General features: G+C 30.5%; 1 protein-coding gene and 1 long non-coding RNA gene across 8 annotated transcripts; one reads left to right on the top strand and one right to left on the bottom strand.

Annotated features, from left to right (window-relative positions):
* Positions 1-4,526: 4,526 nt before the first annotated feature.
* On the bottom strand, positions 4,527-12,266 carry LOC111914639 (uncharacterized). 7 transcript variants are annotated; one of them, XR_008231462.1, is made up of 7 exons: positions 11,875-12,266; positions 11,456-11,792; positions 11,217-11,350; positions 10,508-10,608; positions 8,232-10,410; positions 7,387-7,506; positions 4,527-4,906 (listed from the first exon to the last, which is right to left on the bottom strand). It is a non-coding gene; the product is annotated as an uncharacterized LOC111914639 (long non-coding RNA). The 7 variants fall into 7 exon arrangements; XR_008231461.1 differs by having other exon boundaries at positions 8,232-10,291; XR_008231460.1 differs by having other exon boundaries at positions 8,232-10,608; positions 11,217-11,355.
* Positions 12,267-14,652: 2,386 nt separating this feature from the next.
* On the top strand, positions 14,653-15,298 carry LOC111914588 (uncharacterized). The gene is made up of 2 exons (XM_052771341.1): positions 14,653-14,902; positions 14,992-15,298. Exons 1-2 carry the CDS (start codon positions 14,667-14,669, stop codon positions 15,203-15,205), a joined length of 450 nt encoding a protein of 149 aa, XP_052627301.1. The 5' UTR covers positions 14,653-14,666; the 3' UTR covers positions 15,206-15,298.
* Positions 15,299-20,034: the final 4,736 nt, after the last annotated feature.

The following is a 20,034-nucleotide window of genomic DNA, read 5'->3' as shown; positions in this document are numbered from 1 at the left end:
ACAAATTGGTGCAGTGACCCAATCCTCGAATGTTATAGTAGGCTTTAATTTTTGTTCTCTTGTATTGTCGGTTTTTTTTTTGTTCTCTTTTGTGCTCTTTCTTCTAGCCCCTGGCTAGTTCCTTTTCAATGAATGCCTGCTGTTCCAAAAAAAAAAAAAAAAAAAAAAAAAAAAAAACTTTGAGAAATGGGAGCATGCAACTTATATGTACGGAATTAATTCATAATATACTCTTTATCAAATTATAAATAATTTACTATGATAGATGCCCTAATTACTACCATCTAAATTTTCAAAAAGTCAAAAAGAAAAAAAAAATTATAGGATCAAACATTTAGGGTCGTGTTAGTATAGTTAAATCCTAACTGATCAAATATTTATAGTTAAATCCTAACTGATCAAAGTTATCAATTCGATGAGAGTAAATTTACCTTCCATGGGAGTAAATTTACCTTCCATGCACAAACATGCAAAAGACAACATTTGTTGCTCAAGTGTATTTTAATATCTTCATTTGCACATGACAAGTTGAAGACACTACTAGAAAACAAAGGCTTTTGCTATAGAAAAATAGCTACGGAAAATTTCCGTAGGAAATAACCTACACAATACCTGCGGAATGAGAAACCCTAATTTGGTAACATAATCGCTACAAAATAACTACAGAATAGTTACAGATGAAAATCCGTAGGTATTCCGTTTGTAATTAGCTACACAATTGCTATAGAATAACGACGGAACTAAATTCGTATATATTCTGTAGGTAATTCGCTACAGATTAGCTACGGACTATCGACGGAAGAGATTGACTACAGAATAGCTACATAATAGCTATGAAATAATTTTATATTATTATTATTATTATTATTATTATTATTATTTGAGTCTTACAACTATTTTTTTTGATCTTTTTGTTTTTACATATATAAAACACAAACATTTAAAAATAATAATATTTACTATATCATGTATTTGTTTAATGATGTTAATTGTGCATTAAGAATAAACATAGATAACATTTTGTTTATTATGTGTATATAGTAATGAATTCTAATAATGCATACGTTTGTATGTGAGTTTATGTTATATTTAACTTGGTTAAAACAAAACCATCAAGATATATTGAAGCTGTGAAAAAACTGAAATGAAAAAAAAAAAAAAAAAAAAAAAAAAAAAAACATTGGACCTTTGAAAAAAAAAATAAAAATAAAAAAAGACCGTAGGTAATACCTACGGATTACCTTTGTTTGTAGGTGATCTGTAGGTATTTTACTACAGATTACCTACAGTCTGTTTTTATTTTCTATTTTTCAAGGATCAAATGTCGTTTTTTTTGTTTTTTTTTTTTCCCAACATAATTATACTTTGATTGCTTTGTTTTAACTGAGTTATACATAGCATAAACTTACATACACCAGTAGAAACCATTACTCATTTAGAAGTATTTTTCTAAATCAATGTTATTTTCTAAACATAAATAGAAATAAATACACACATTTACATACACACCATATGTATGTATTATGTTTAGTATATCATGTATTTGTTTAATGATGTTAATTGTAGCTTAAGGACAAATATAGATAGCTTTTTGTTTATTGTGTATATAGTAATGGTTTCTAATGATACATACGTTTGTTTGTAAGTTTATGTTACGTATTAATTGGTTAAATACAAAGCAATCAAAGTATAATTAAGTTGTGAAAAAAACGAAACGAAAAAAACGATATTTGACCTTTGAAATTTGAAAAACAAAAAAATACCGTAGGTAAATACATACGGATTGCCTACAGATTACCTTTATCTGTAGGCAATCCGTAGGTATTTACCTACAGATTACCAACGGGTTTTTTTTATCTTTTTTTTATTTTTTTATTTTTCAAGGATTAAATGTCGTTTTTTCGTTTTATTTTGTTCACAACTTAATTATACTTTGATTGCTTTGTTTTGACCGATTTATACATAACATAAACTTACATACAAACATATGCACCATTAGAAACCATTACTCATTTAGAACTTTTTTTTAAATCAATGTTATTTTCTAATGGGTTCTAATGATGCATACGTTTGTTTGTAAGTTAATGTTATGTATAATTGGTTAAAAACAAAACAATCAAAGTATAATTAAGTTTTGAAAAATAAACAAAACAAAAAAAAAACGATATTTTGACATTTGAAAATTGAAAAACAAAAAAATACCGGAGGTAATCTATTGGTAAATACCTACGGATTGCCTACAGATTACCTTTATCTGTAGGCAATCCGTAGGTATTTACCTATAGATTACCTCCGGTCTTTTTTTATTTTTCAATTTTTCAAGGATTAAATGTCGTTTTTTTCGTTTTATTTTGTTCACAACTTAATTATACTTTGATTGCTTTGTTTTGACCGATTTATACATAACATAAACTTACATACAAACATATGCACAATTAGAAACCATTACTCATTTAGAACTTTTTTTAAATCAATGTTATTTTCTAATGGGTTCTAATGATGCATACGTTTGTTTGTAAGTTAATGTTATGTATAAATTGGTTAAAAACAAAACAATCAAAGTATAATTAAGTTGTGAAAAGAACGAAACGAAAAAAACGATATTTGACGTTTGAAAATTTAAAAACAAAAATAAATACCATAGGTAATCTGTTGGTAAATACCTACGGAATGCCTACAGATTACCTTTTTCTGTAGGCAATCCGTAGGTATTTAGTTACAGATACCTACGGTCTTTTTTTATTTTTCAAATTTTCAAGGATTAAATGTCGTTTTTTTCGTTTTATTTTGTTCACAACTTAATTATACTTTGATTGCTTTGTTTTGACCGATTTATACATAACATAAACTTACATACAAACATATGCACCATTAGAAACCATTACTCATTTAGAATTTTTTTTTTTTTTTTAAATCAGTGTTCTTTTTAATGGGTTCTAATGATGCATACGTTTGTTTGTAAGTTAATGTTATGTATAAATTGGTTAAAAACAAAGCATTCAAAGTATAATTAAGTTGTGAAAAAAACGAAACGAAAAAAACGATATTTGACCTTTGAAAATTGAAAAACAAAAAATTATCTTAGATAATCTGTAGGTAAATACCTACGGAATGCCTACAGATTACCTTTTTCTGTAGGCAATCCGTAGGTATTTACCTACAGATTAACTACGTTTTTTTTTTATTATTTTTTTTATTATTTTTTTTTCAATTTTTCAATGATTAAATGTCGTTTTTTTCGTTTTATTTTTTTCACAACTTAATTATACTTTGATTGCTTTGTTTTAACCGATTTATACATAACATAAACTTACATACAAACATATGCACCATTAGAAACCATTACTCATTTAGAACTTTTTTTTAACCAATGTTATTTTCTAATGGGTTCTAATGATGATACGTTTGTTTGTAAGTTAATGTTATGTATAAATTGGTTAAAAACAAAGCAATCAAAGTATAATTAAGTTGTGAAAAAAAAAACGAAACGAAAGAAACGATATTTGACTTTTGAAAATTGAAAAACAAAAAAATATCGGAGGTAATCTGTAGGTAAATAGCTACGGATTGCTTACAGATTACCTTTATCTGTAGGCAATCCGTAGGTATTTACCTATAGATTACCTCCGGTCTTTTTTTATTTTTCAATTTTTCAATGATTAAATGTTGTTTTTTTCATTTTATTTTGTTCACAACTTAATTATACTTTGATTGCTTTGTTTTGACCGATTTCTACATAACATAAACTTACATACAAACATATGCACCATTAGAAACCTTTACTCATTTAGAACTTTTTTTTAAATCAATGTTATTTTCTAATGGGTTCTAATGATGCATACGTTTGTTTATAAGTTAATGTTATGTATAAATTGGTTAAAAACAAAGCAATCAAAGTAATCACCATTAGAAACCATTACTCATTTAGAACTTTTTTTTTAAATCAGTGTTTTTTTCTAATGGGTTCTAATGATACATACGTTTGTTTGTAAGTTAATGTTATGTATAAATTGGTTAAAAACAAAGCAATCAAAGTATAATTAAGTTTTGAAAAAAAAACGAAACGAAAAAAAAGATATTTGACCCTTGAAAATTGAAAAACAAAAAAAATACCGGAGGTAATCTGTAGGTAAATACCTACGGAATGCCTACAGATTACCTTTATATGTAGGTAATCCGTAGGTATTACCTACAGATTACCTACAGTCTCTTTTTATTTTTCAAATTTTCAAGAATTAAATGTTGTTTTTTTCGTTTTATTTTGTTCACAACTTAATTATACTTTGATTGCTTTGTTTTGACCGATTTATACATAACATAAACTTACATACAAACATATGCACCATTAAGTTGTGAAAAAATAAAACGAAATAAACATATAAGTAAGATGCTATAAGTACCATAAATCTGAAAAAATAAAAATAAATAAACAACAAATATATAAAATACAAATAAGTTTCATTTTCCAATTTACCATTATGTAAAAAATGAAAATATATAATAATCAAAACCTTTAATGTGCCACATGTCCCCTTTCTACCATTCTAACATGCCACGTGTCATTTTATGAATAATTCTTATTCTTATTAAAATTAAATTACATTAAAATTAAATTGTAATCCTGATTTTTTTTTCAACTTATTGCATTTTTGGGTTTCTTATAACATTTAAATTTAAATTTAAATTCCATGCTTTTTGAAAACAACAGCAATTCACGTTTGATTTGTTTGGTAAAAAATCCTCTCTTATTTTGACTCTTTTCAAAATTTCAATGAAATCCCAAAAAATCAGCAACTTGAAATTAATATTTTGACTCCATTTATATTTCATTATCATCAACACGTCCTCCACATTCCTTCCCTTTGTCGAGTTTTATTGTGCTTTCTCATCTTCAACAATACTATTTCTGCAGAAGAGACAACATAACAAATTTGGTTAGTTCATCTTCATAAACCAATATTTATAACATTGTTCTGAAATACTTTAACATACTTTCTTTTTTCTAAAAACCTTTCTTTGAAGGTATGTTTTATCTGTTGTGGTTCCTGATTTAAATCAGTAAAAGAAAACATATCTTCTTATCTGCAACTCTTTTTAAGTACATTTGGCCAATATGACAGTTTAGACCAAATTTTTATTTTTTTTCATTAAAAAGATGCAACTCTTTTTGAAAAGTAAATGACTGTTTTATCAAAAATTGAAAGTTCTTTTTGGAAGTAAATGACTCCTTTACCCCTCACCTTACAACACTATTAAAAATAAAGCGAAAACTATGCAGTTGTAATTGTTGTTATATTGTTGTCCATTTTAAATTTTTTTTTAAAATTATAGCAATATACTTTGAAACTATGTTGTTGTGATTATATGCAGAAAGGGTATTTTGGTCCATTTATTAGACTTATATGTTTTAAAAACATTATAACCCATAATGACATCCAGTTGTGATATTAAACAGTAGAAAAATAGGAAAAGGGCATTTTGGTCCATTTATTATGAAACATTGTTATTTTTGTCTTTTTAACTTCATATAAAGTTGCAACTCTTTTTGAAAAGTAAACGAAGTTTTTTTGGAAGTAAATGACTCTTTTACCCCTCACCTTTCAACACTATTAAAAATAACCGAAAACTAAGCAGGCGTAAATGTTGTTATATTGGTGTCCTTTTTTTAATTTTTTTTTTAAATTATAGCAATATACTTTGAAACTATGTTGTTGTGATTAATGAAAAAAAAAACACTTTAAAATATGTAATTAAGACTATTTTGCTATGATTTTCTAAATTTTGGGTCCAATATGTAATTAATAACTTTCTGTTGGGACTTAAAACTATGTTGTTGTGATTTTGTAAATTTAGGGTCCGATATGTAATTAACAGATTACATAAAGGAATGAAATCAACAATATCCCATATAATCAACAATAATTTTTAATTCTTTAATTTTTTTTACCAAATTTATAGCAATCATAATAGGAATGCAATCATGATCACAATATCATCTTCACATATTCATTGTACCTATAAATCCCAAACCCCTAAATTTTTTTCCAACATTTGTCCTTTCTCTAATTTGTTTCATATCTACTTCTTCATCTGTGTAATTCTGGTAAAGCATCCTTTAAACAACTATGCCGATTTTTTTCCTTATTTTGATTATTTATATCTTCTACTCCTCTTTCAACTTCTTATGTACCATCGTATAAACATATATGTGTATTTATGTTTGTTCCTTTGTGTATGTAATATCTTATAGGCATTCACGTTAAATAAATTAAGTTAAAGTATATGAACAAACATTGATTCGTCTATAACTATAAGCATAGTAGCATATTATGCTCAAGATTTCAATGAAAGCAGTCATGTATCTTTTATGTCAATTGCAGTTTACCTTAATTTTCTATTATGAAATTTTACTTTGTACAGGGACTTTTTCTGTAAATTTATTTAAACAGTGACAATTTTCTGTAAATTTGGTGACTTCCACCATTTTAAAATAGGATGCTATTATGAAATATAGAGAATTTAGCTTATACTTAAGTACAATGCTAAAGAGAAAAAACCAAACAGGACCATTTCTATAATTTATTTCAAACTGATTATTGCAAATCCATTCAGAGTGGTTGAAATAGATCGGCTTCCTAAAACATAACAATATTTACAATTCTGCCCTTTTATATTAGAAAATGACAACTCCACCCTTTTATATTAGAAAATGACAACTATGCCCTTTTATATTTATATTATAAAAATGACAAATATGCCCTTTTAATAGAAAAACTGCAATTGTTTATTTTTTGTTGGCTATATTTTTTATTATGTTTTTTACTATCAAATATAAATTCAAGCTATCATTTAGGTAGAAAATGCAATTCTGCCCTTTTATATTATAAAAGTGACAAATATGTCATTTTAATAGAAATACTGTCATTTATCAATTTCTGTCGGTTATATATTTTTTGATTATGATTTAGGTACAAAATGATAATTCTGCCCCTTTATATTAGAAATGACAAGTCTGCCCTTTTATATTAGAAAATGACAACTATGCCCTTTTATATTATAAAAATGACAAATATGCCCTTTTATATTGTATTTTTAAAAAGAAAACTGTAAGTTTGATAGTTTTTGATGTCGTGAATGTAACAAAATCATTGTGCATTTCAACAGAAAATGAAGAGAAGATGAAGGTTTTGACACCAAATGTTCAAAAATAATGGTTTTATATGATGAATTGGTAATCTTGCATATGGTTTTCTTTTGTTTTTCCATTAAGTTATTAAAAATTCATGCAGTTACTTTAAATACTAAGTATACCATTGTACTTTTAATAATATAATTGTTTACTATGCTGGATAGATGGATTTTAATATATTTGTGGAAATGACATACCTTTCATAAGATGTGAAAAGAAATCATGTGAGATTCTCTAAGCTGTTGTTGAATGCAACATACTCTTCAACACTCGACTCAATAACCACCATCATGCTTTATGATTATGGAGATTTGCTGCTACAATAACAAAACATACATTATTGTAAATGTGTTTTTTATATATATAAAAAAAAGTATGAATATACAATGCTATCAAAATATTGAAAAATATATTACAATGTAATTTAACTGTTTCTTTTACTTTTTTGTTCATATACTTTCTAATTGCAATATACTTTCATTACATCTTACAAACACACAAACACATGTTCAAATCAAAGAAAAAAAATCTCGCTATATTGAGCACATTTTACTTTTACTATTTTAACTTGTATTCCTTAAAATATTAATGTTCTTTCAACTGTATGTCTCTTATAGCATTCCACTTTCATATAGATATAATAATTTTTTTTTTCAATTCCACTGTCTCCTACACAACATTCCACTTTGCTCAATATGCTTACACACATATAATCAAATAAACAACTATTTCATTTCATACATATAACTTCTCAACCAAAATACCACTAAAATTTTGCCTAATACACTAATTGGTTATTTATCTTAGCAAGCTTACACCAAAACATAACAATTTTCATTCAAATTAAGAAACCTAATTTTACACCCCCATCATATGTTCACTGTTGTAGGCACCAACATTAAAATCTCATTATTTGAAAATAATACATAGATTTAAGAGAACAAATCAAGATTCAATTTTGAAATACAATCAAAATTCAAATAATAAATACAGGGAGTACATTGAATCTCATATTCTATAAAAACGAAATTAGTTATTTTACCTCTTCTTCATCATCGCCCTATTTTCATCATTGAAATCCGACAGCCAACATATTCCAAAATTAGACCACAAGGACGCCATTTTTTCTTCATAACTTTAGCAACGGACTGAAATCGCTTTTTAGGTATCTTTCTGCTCTACTAACTATTACGAAATTGGATTTGTATTCCTTTCGATTTTGGATTTCAAACATATTATTTATTCCCGATTATGCTATTAAGAAATTGTGGTAGTGGGGTGGCTACACTGTAAGGCCACTACGAAGTTGATGAAATCTCCGATTACAAGAGATTGGTACTTTGAAATGTAGAAATTGAACACAACAATTGGTGTATGCGATTTCAGGAAAAAAAAAAACTAGAAACGATAGTCTAGAATATCGGCCGGAAGAATGAATGTTTTTAGGGTAAACTTATTTAGGGGAAATGTAATTTACAATATATATATATATATATATATATATATATATATATATATATATATATATATATATATATATATTAGGTATTTTCCGAGGTCCGTGCTAAGCACGGTCCGAGAATGGCTATTGGGTATTTAGAAAGATTAAAGTATATTGGAATGAAGTATTTTGCAATTATTAATAAGTAATCCTTATTCGATGTACATTGCTATTATGGGTAACAAAACGAAATTACATTCATGTGACCTTTAAAATAAGAACATTGTACTGGTAAAGCTATTTTAAAATGTCAACAAAACAAAAACATGAAAGTAAGATGCTAAATGATAAATTATGTTATGTACTGATATTAAATCTCAACTGCTGAAGCTTAGAGGGAGGTAAGAGATCATTACTACAAGTGCCTTTAATAGTGGTGTATGTATGTAATATGGTTGTTGTGCAAAGTTTCCACATATTTGTATACACACATAGAAAAAGATATCTAAAATCTTATAGGAATGGTAAAAAGTCTTCTTTTAGAAATTTGAGTCTATACAGTGTAGTAGTCGTTGAAAAGCCTTGAACATGAACACATAAGGGTAATTTGGGTATTTGGTTCATAGTTGTTGAACAAATTGTGTAATAACAAAAAATTGGAATGTTAATGATATAAATGGGTAGATTTTCAACATAAAAGACCTAAATTAGCAAAAGAATATGAAAGTACAATGCTATATTATACAAACAAACGAATGTACATTCCTATTCCCATGAAACTTGAGCTGATCAATTTAACATGTAACTTGACATAATAATCCATATCATAGACGACCACAAAATATGCAATGTAACTGTTAAAAATTCATATTTTATTGGAACAAAAGAATTTCAATTATAAAACAGTGACATGATAATCCATATCATATCTTATGGTCAAGAACACGATTAAGTCTACAACATGGGGAAAATTTGATATGCCAAAAGCTGTAATTTCAAAAAAGAAAACAACAATTTCTCCTATATCTGGTGGGTTGAATGGATATAAATCAATATTTAGATTATATAGCATCATGTTAAGCTCAGGAATCAAAAAAACTACATGCAATATGGAATAAATATGGTCAATTTTAGTTTGGGATACGACGCTAACTTTCATGAACATTGGGAATTATGCTTTTGAAAAGTTAATAACCAAACATAACACAAAAGAACGAGAGAGGAAATGGGATTCTGTACAAGGTACATACACAAATTTGCAGGAAGGTACTAATAAATCACAATGGTTGTGAACCTATATTGAATCAGAATGATGAAGCATGACAAATTTCATGCAATTCGATCCGATAGAGATTGTTCATTACTTTCACAAATAACCCATAATCATTCACAAACGTTTTAAGACAATTACACACATCAGATGAGAGCATATCATGGTATAATATAGAAGAGAAGCAAGAACGATCTCAAGTAATTAAAATCGAATGAAATTAGTGTTAGTGAAGATGTACCTGTGGGAATGAAAGGTTGGCAGAAGATCACTTTGAATAGGTTGAAGTAAGTTGTTGGTCGTGCCAAATGTCCAGCTTAAAGATCACTTGATCTTTGAGACTCTATGAAATATTTTTTTTTTAATTGCTGTCAAAAATGTGTGTTTTTGGCTGGAGTACATGAAAGTGTGCACATTATATCAGCCTTTCCACACATCCCAGAAAAAATACCACAAAATTGATTCAGTTTTCAATAACTTTTTATGTTACCTTAAGTTGGGCATCCATTTCTTCGATTACATAGAACAAATTTCTTGTTAACAATGTAAATGGAGTGGAATGTGACAGTAAACATAGGTAAAGCGGAATGTGACAAGTAATTCATACCTCTGTGGTTAAGAAATCCAATTTGGTGTGGAATAGAAGAAGAGACAATTGCCTTTTCCTAAGTTTTATCATCCAATAGTTCCAATTTTGTTACTCTCCCTCTGCAATGAAAATAAAGAAACATGGATATTTATTGAATTAATGTTATAGCATTTACATTAATAAAAACATAAATCTAATTAACATCTTAAATTATGGACGTTCATGGTAGCAAAACAACTCAACCTATAAGTCTATATACCCAACCATGAAAACCCTAACCCTTAATTGAAAATTGAAAATCATGTAGGGTAGTGCTGAATCCAAATTAAATCGATACAATTTTTTTTTGCCTTTTTTCAACTTTTAATTTGAACAAAAACTGTTGGTTTGCAGTGACACCAAAATCAGAACATTAGAAAATCTGGGGCGGTTTAGGAGAATTGCACGTTTATACTTTAAGATTCAGAAGCAGGTACAACACCGACCTTCATGAAATTGGGCTCTCTGCTTTTTAAAACGGGTGCAAGCAACATGTTGAATTTCTTCATTGATTAAGGGTTATTGGCTATAACCATGATGTTGATTGTGCGTATAGAAGAATGAGAAGAATATTTTGGGCATAAAGTTGTTTAAAAAAAAGACGGAAGGGTAAAGAAATCCATCGATTGGATTAATTGTAACAACTAATTAAACTTGAAAGCAAATTAGGGTTCCTGTGATAATATACCTGTAGAAGGTAACGGAAGAAAGAAAAGTTGAGCCGTTCTTCTTTGATTCCGATTTCCAGATATTTAAGGAAACGTCTTCCACGTGATTGAAAAGATGCAGAATTGAACGTATGTCGAATTGCAAAAGGAAGACCTAATCTGAAAGTCGATTAAATTTCTCGAAGTAGGGAAACATTTTGCAGGTTTTGTTGAACACCGGAAGCAAGTATTAGCAAAATTTGAATCCAAAATTACATACCTGCAAAACCAGAGCGCCTCCCAGCGGGTGTGTGTATCCAATTTATGGGTGTCCTTGTTGAAACGTTGAGTGAAGTGGGCGTATTTGGAAACGTATAAATATTGTAGAAGAGAAAAAGGGTTTATATAGAAAGTGAGGCGTTGAAGGAGAAACGAAAATAATGGGATTGGATCGACGTAATGGTAAGTTGCGTCGTTTGAGGGTTAGAATAGCTTGATTTGGTTTTAGACGGCCTGACATGCAAACCGTCGGAGAGTACATGGACAATTTCAAGAGAAAAGAGAGTAAACTTCGTTCACAATTTTAAGGGATTCAACATCCAAATATTCGGTTATTCCTAAACAGGGATCACAAATCATGAAATTAAAATTAAATGAAATTAGGGTTCATGTAGATGATGAATGTGTAATTATGCATACCGGGAGAAAAAATAGTATATCAGAAGGGACGACATTGAAAGTCTTCACCGTGAAGACTGTTTCAGCGATATATTGAGAGCGGTTGTTGATTGTCACCAGAAGAACTATATGGTCAATTTCCAAAGATTTCTGAATCAGAATAAACATAAACGAGAAGGGGGCGGCACGAAGATGCACAAGAGAAAATGGGAAGTGCATCAGTTCATCGAGTGCATGAAAATCACCCATGTTTGCTGAGAAAAACGTTTCGAAGCAACATCTCCCAACATGTGTGACTATCCAAAAGAAAAAAAAAAAGAAAAAGAAAATCAGAAATTACACGAAGCCGACACATGACTCTTTTGAATCGACTTTGATGTTCATGATGTCGTTTTACATGAAGCGTACACAAGTTATTTTGAATCGACTTTAATACTCATGGTGTCGTTTAGGAGGTAGATTACGTGGCGAAAAAGAAAACCTGTAAATTTGATTCTAGCGGCTGGAGAAAAATAGGGCTTTTATATATATATATATATATATATATATATATATATATATATATATATAGAGGGTGAGTTTCAATAGAGAACTATAATTAACCAAGGAACCAGGGAAATAATTTTTTTTTCAATTTTTAGAACTTATTTTTTATCAAAAAAAAAAAAACTAAAAATACATAAATTCATAACTTTTTATCCTTTTTCCAATGATATAAAATTCAATTTTTTTTACGTCAAGTTCACAATGTGAATCTTCGAAAATTCACAACGTGAATCCGGATTCACACCGTGAATCCGGATTCACACGGTGAATCCGAAAAATATTTTTCACATTCACAATGTTAATATATTAATTTAGATATTTTTAGATTTTTTTTTTCGATAAAGAATAAGCTCTAGAAATTGAAAAAAAAAAAGATTTGGTTCCTTGAAAAACCCATTATTATGGTTCTCTATTGAACTTTTATATATATATATATATATATATATATATATATATATATATATATATATATATATATATATATATATATATATATATATATATATATTAGATAAGGATGATAATTTGACTAATAAAACTTTTAATGTTGTGTTCAAGAAAGTATTTCAAAATCTATGTTAAATTGTTATGTTTATTTTACTTATCAAATAAAATTTTAGTTATTTACCATCCAGAATCAAATGTTTTTTTTACAGTTATTAATTTTTTGGTCTATATAAAATTTTTAACCTATCCCCCGTGGTTTCCACGGGTTATAACCTAGTATATATATATATATATATATATATATATATATATATATATATATATATATATATATATATATATATATATATATATATATATATATATATTCAAAGCATCACAAAGTATAGAATGTGAACCCAAAATTTATACGTGGAGTTGGAATTAAAAAAAAAAAAAAAAAGCATTTAACCACCGTCGCATAACTCTTTGGAATTAAACCATTTGGAATTAAAAGGTATTTAACCATTTGGAATTAAAAAAAAGCATTTAACCCATTTTTTAATTCCCTTCCTCATCTCGTCGCATAACTCTTTTCTACCACCAAAACCTAGTCTCGTTCCTTCCGACGATTCCCCACCAAAACCCACCCCTGTTCCGGCGATTCCCCACCAAAACCCACGTTGTTGTTGCTGTCGCTCACCAACGCCGACTCATCGATCTCTGACTGTTACAATTGTTGTCGCCGTCGCCGACTCATCGATCTCTGACTCTTGAGATGTTATGTGACTGTCCTCTTCTAAACCCCGCCCGGGACAAAAAAGGGAAGGCTTGGATCAAGGAAGGAGACTACACTTTAGAGAGGGTCGATGTTAAAAAAGTTTGTGCTTGGCTGAAAAAGTTGAAATTTCCAGACGGATATGCATCGAATATAGGGAATTGTGTGAACGTCAAAAATGGTAGTTTTTACGGTTTCAAGAGCCATGACTGTCACATCTTTATGCAACGGTTGCTTCCACTTGCTATTAGAGGGTTTGTTCCAAATATGGTATATGAGGCCATAACAGAGTTATGCATGTTTTTCCGAGTATTATGCTTAAAAACATTGCATATGGAGGACTTGTACAACATGAAACGCAGTATTGCTCAAACCATCTGCAAGTTGGAGAAAATATTCCCTCCTAGTTTCTTTGATTCCATGGAACACCTAATCATACATTTAGCTGATGAAGCAATTCTTGGTGGTCCGGTGCAATACAGATGGATGTATCAATACGAGAGGTAATCATTTTGTTTTTAATATTAAGTATTAAACTTTTACATATTCTTTTTAGTATTCATAACACGTTCTTGATAATTTCTAAGTATAGAAAGTTGGGCCATGACTGTCACATCTTTATGCAACGGTTGCTTCCACTTGCTATTAGAGGGTTTGTTCCAAATATGGTATATGAGGCCATAACAGAGTTATGCATGTTTTTCCGAGTATTATGCTCAAAAACATTGCATATGGAGGACTTGTACAACATGAAACGCAGTATTGCTCAAACCATCTGCAAGTTGGAGAAAATATTCCCTCCTAGTTTCTTTGATTCCATGGAACACCTAATCATACATTTAGCTGATGAAGCAATTCTTGGTGGTCCGGTGCAATACAGATGGATGTATCAATACGAGAGGTAATCATTTTGTTTTTAATATTAAGTATTAAACTTTTACATATTCTTTTTAGTATTCATAACACGTTCTTGATAATTTCTAAGTATAGAAAGTTGGGCCATGACTGTCACATCTTTATGCAACGGTTGCTTCCACTTGCTATTAGAGGGTTTGTTCCAAATATGGTATATGAGGCCATAACAGAGTTATGCATGTTTTTCCGTGTATTATGCTCAAAAACATTGCATATGGAGGACTTGTACAACATGAAACGCAGTATTGCTCAAACCATCTGCAAGTTGGAGAAAATATTCCCTCCTAGTTTCTTTGATTCCATGGAACACCTAATCATACATTTAGCTGATGAAGCAATTCTTGGTGGTCCGGTGCAATACAGATGGATGTATCAATACGAGAGGTAATCATTTTGTTTGTAATATTAAGTATTAAACTTTTACATATTCTTTTTAGTATTCATAACACGTTCTTGATAATTTCTAAGTATAGAAAGTTGGGCATAATAAAAAGAAGAATTAGGAACAAAGCAAGGGTTGAAGGTTCAATCGTCAATGAACATCTAGTGAATGAAATCGCTACCTATTGTTCTTTATATTTTGCCCCCACGGTTAAGACACACCATAATCAAGAGCCACGAAATTTCGCACCACAACATGACAACTCTTCAAGTGGAGATATATTAAGCGTATTTGCCTTTCCATAAAGAAGATTACATGAAAAGGGTGGAAAGAAAAGACTCTTGAAACATGAAGAACTTCACAAAGCACACACTTACATCCTACTAAACTGTGCAGAAGTTGCCCCTTTCATCCTAGAATTTGATCGAGCATCCCAAGCATCATATCAAAATGAACCAATTTCAGTATTTAGAGATAAATACTTTGCAGAATGGTTTAAATACAAAGTAAGTAAAACCAATTCAATCATACTTGTTAATTTTTGTGTTTTTTTCAACAAACATTTTGCATATATGCTATCTAATGTAGGTAACGAGGGACTTAACTGATGGAAGTGTTAAACATTTAGAACCTTTAGCAAATGGGCCCTCGAATGATGCTCGGTCTTACAATGGCTACTTTGTAAATGGTTATAAGTTCCACACACAAGAATATGGTAAAGGACGTGCAACAAATAACTATGGACTATGCGTGAGGGGGGAGATATATAATGGCGAAGAGTCAGACTACTACGATTTATTGGATGAGATCCTATAGATTAACTATTATGGCATTGGGCGCTCGACTGTTGTGCTATTCAAATGCACTTGGTTTGATAATATCCGCGGTGTAGTAGTTAACAAGAATAAATTGGTTGATGTTAAACCTACGCCCCGTATTCAAACTAATGACCCTTTTCGTTTGGCATCACAAGCGGAACAAGTATTTTATACACCATATCCTGCGGTGACAAATGAATTAAAAGATCTTTGGGCGGTTGTCAAGACAAAACCAAGAGGGGTATATGAAGTCACCGAAGTTGAAACGGAAGTTGCGCTTGATGGAAGCACTGAAGCAAATGGAGTCTTTCATCTTGATGAACGGGTTGAGTTACCGAATGAAGTAAATGTTAGTGAACGTTTGAGCCTAGCCTCAAATAGAACTAACTTTGAGCAAATATCTTCCGATGAGAGTGAGGATTCTAAAGTTGTAACGCCCGTAGATCCGGGCTAGTCAATTTAGAGATAATAGGGGTCGAAAACGACTTTTAGGCATAGCTCATGTTTTAAATGATTTAAACTGTATATGTATTTTATATCTACAAAATGTGTTGGGTAAAACATGGGTAGATAAAATAGTTGTGATAACACGATGAAAGACATCAACGTTGACAATGATCCAATCATCTAGTGGAGTATAGATGACGACCACGGACGATACTAGACAGTCCAGTGGAACGCTAGCAGGCTCGTAATCTGTAGGTGTTTTTGAACTAGGTGCTCATTAGGTATTTTTGAACTGAGTGTGTTCACTAGGTATTTGAACTGAGTGTGTTCACTAGGTATTTGAACTAAGTGTGTTCACTAGGTATTTGGAACTGAGTGTGTTCACTGGTTATTTTTGAACTAAGTGTTTACCAGATGTTTTGGAGTACATGTTCACCAGTTATAATTTATAAGCCTTGGTAACGATGGATAATCCTTAGGAATAAATAAACGAGGAATAGCGGATTCTTAAGGTAGATCCTTAAGACTAAAGAAGATAATGGGGATGGGTAATTGAGTTGATTGTTTGATTGTTTAAACATAATAATTATATTATTGTGGGTTGAAAACCATATGTACTCACCAGGTTTCCCAACCTGACCCACTCAGTTTATTTATATCACAGGTGTTGATATGAAGTCATATTACACTGAGAGATTAAAGAGATGTAGATCACTAGTGTAAATAAATGTAAGTTCCGTTTATGCTTATGTTTCTGTATTGACGATGACATCCTAAACGCTTTAAAATGAATAAAATACGTCTCTTCGAAAATGTTTTGATAACGTATTTATCATGTTTTTCTGGGAACAAATTCCACAACATTTTTATGAAAATAAGTACTCTGATTTTTACAAAGCATAAACAAAACTGGTCTTTTCTGGCCGTGAAAAATGGGGATGTCACAAAAGCGGAAAAACAAGAAGATGATACAGATGAAGATGATAGAGACGAACCAGTTTATTTTGACTACTATTATCCAGATGAGGACGAATGTTAGGAAGTTTGTTTTATGCTATATGGTATATACACTTTAATATATTTGTTATCCTGTTTTACTTTTAAGTTATAATATGGTATGTAGACCCTAGTCTATTTGTTATTTTTCATTATCATCTAACATATTTGACTATTTTTGTTCTATAAACGCAACATGTCGGATAAAGGCCTAGCACGTAACCTTTTTCCGGTTCGTCCTTCGTCGGGTGGTAGGCCATCGTCTTTGCCTGACCGTAGTGGCCTTCAACACATCCCTCTTACAGGTGGTTCTGTACCAGGAGCCAGGTCATCACCTTTGCCTGATCCTAGTGGCCTTCCACGCATCCCTCTTACAGGTGGTTCTGTACCAGGAGCCAAGTCATCGCCTTTGTCTGATCCTAGTGGCCTTCCACGCATCCCTCTTACAGGTGGTTCTGTACCAGGATCCGGGTCATCACCTTTGCTCGATCCTAGTGGCCTTCCACGCGGTGGTTTTGTATCGGGAGCCAGGTCATCGCCCGACCCTAATGGCCTTCCACGCATCCCTTTGTCGGGTGGCCTTTCACGCACTTCAGTTAGGACGAAAAGGTCAGGATTCTCAGGGAGTAGTAGCATGGGTGACATAAATACCCACATGGGCTTGACTGATGCTATAGCAGATACAGGGGTGGTACAGAATTTTGGGAATGGTATTGCATATGGTTATGAGATGACAGGCAACAATGAAGACCCTGCTAGTGATTTTTTCTATAATGGGCCTGAGTATGAAAATGAGCCTGAGCATGGGCATGAGTCTATGCATGAGCCTGAATCACCAATGGTTCAGACGCCCCATTATTCGGGTACACATGGTGGATCAAATGATGCAGATTCGAATGGCTCTCATAGGCCATTTATCACACGAAAAGGGTACAAGTAAGTCTTTTTTTTAATTATTATAAATTTACTATTTTTGATGTTATAATTATCCTTATATGGTTATTTCAATATTGTAGGTTTGGGAGACAAAGTATTCATCGGGCGATCGTAAAGATATTTTGGCAGGTTATAAATGAACCTTGGATTACTTATAAAAAAATTCCGAAGGAAGTTGTCACTCAAATGTTTGAGCGTTTTAGGGTAATATATTAATTATTTATTTTTATTGTCTATTTCTCATTCACTATTATTTTGCATTTTAAACTTTTACTTTTTAATTTTTAGAGACTCAATACCGGTGGGACCAAATGAAGAAGGGATAATTCGTGAAGGTTTTGAGAATACACTGAAAGATTGCTACAAGGGTAGAATGAGGGATGTTAAGGAAGCATCGGTAAATTCTGCAATAAAAGTTGGCCACGTTATCACAGAGATTAATGATAACTTTGAGATTCTTGCAAATTACAATCCTGTTGAAATACATATAGATGTTTGGCGACGTTTGTGCAGGGCAAGGAATCTAATACATTATTGCTTATTTTTTTTGTTTTTTACTTTGTATTCTAATTATATATATATATATATATATATATATATATATATATATATATATATTACAGAAATGGGACACGGATGAGTGGAAAAATTTGTCCAAAAGCGGAAAAAAAAACCGTAACACTGATTCTGGGGGGCAGCCAGACATACGGGTGGTAGCATTGGATTTGAGGAGCACCGTCTTAAATTGGTAAGTAATCCTAATTATAGATTTTAGTGATACATTTTTCTTTCAACACTAATTATATCAATTATATTGTGTCATTTATATAGAAACAGTTGACGGGTGAAGACCCCTCATTCATTGATCTTTATTATAAGATACATCTTACCGTCAAATCAAAGAAAATATTTTTTGGGGGAGATAAAGAGGCGCAAGTGGATTTTGTGAATGAGACATCTAGAGTGGCGATCGTAAGTTGTCTTTATCTTTTTATATATTTACTAATATTAGTTTTTACTTTTTTGTACAATAACAAAAACTTTCTTTTGGTATGTTGTAGGAATCATATAACACAGCTCTATCTCAAAAATATGGTGATGATCCGACTCAACATAATGTGAATGATCCTGAATTGTGGACCCAAACACAATTGCTTAGGAAAGACGGGAAACAAAAAGGTCCTATCTATCGGGCAGGATACTCGAATCTTCACTTTCTAATGACAGGTGCATATTCTTATGAGTCAACTTCAGCTTCTGTTGAATTTGCAAAGTCACAATAGGAGGTACTATTATTTACATAATATATTATAGAGAAAAAAATCAAGTAATATGGCTGAAAATATATGTTCATATTGGTAAGGTACATTGTTGTTACGGGTGAAAATTGAAATATGTTGTCATTATTAATATTAGGTAAAGTGCATTGTTATTATGGTTGAAAATGATACTTTGTTGCTATTATTAAATTAGGTAAAACATAATGCTATAATGGGTGAAAATTATAGTATGTTGCTATTATTGATATTTGGTAAAGTAAATTGTTGTTATTGATAATAATTTAAGTATATTGATATTATGGATTGGAAATGTAAAGTACAATGGTATAATGGATAAAAATATAGTATGTTATTATTATGCTTATAAAAAGTTATTATTATGGATGTTAAAAACAATGTACATTTTTATTAGCAATAGTGTGTTTTTATATTGAATTAAAAGTAAAGTAAATTGCTATCATGGTTTAAAGTTGAATTACATTTACTAACTGCATGTGTTTGTCTTGCTATATTTAGGTAAATGAGTTACGACAAAAAATGTCAAACATGGAACAAGCCATGGAAGAAAAGCAAAGTGAAATGAATTTGCAAATGCAACAAATGCGAAATGAAATGGAATTGCAAGTGCAATGACAATTGGCGGCCTTTATGAAACAA

The sequence above is a fragment of the Lactuca sativa genome, chromosome 4, assembly GCF_002870075.4.
Source record: "Lactuca sativa cultivar Salinas chromosome 4, Lsat_Salinas_v11, whole genome shotgun sequence".
Taxonomy (NCBI): Eukaryota; Viridiplantae; Streptophyta; class Magnoliopsida; order Asterales; family Asteraceae; genus Lactuca; species Lactuca sativa.
This window is presented reverse-complemented; position numbering and strand designations above follow the sequence as displayed.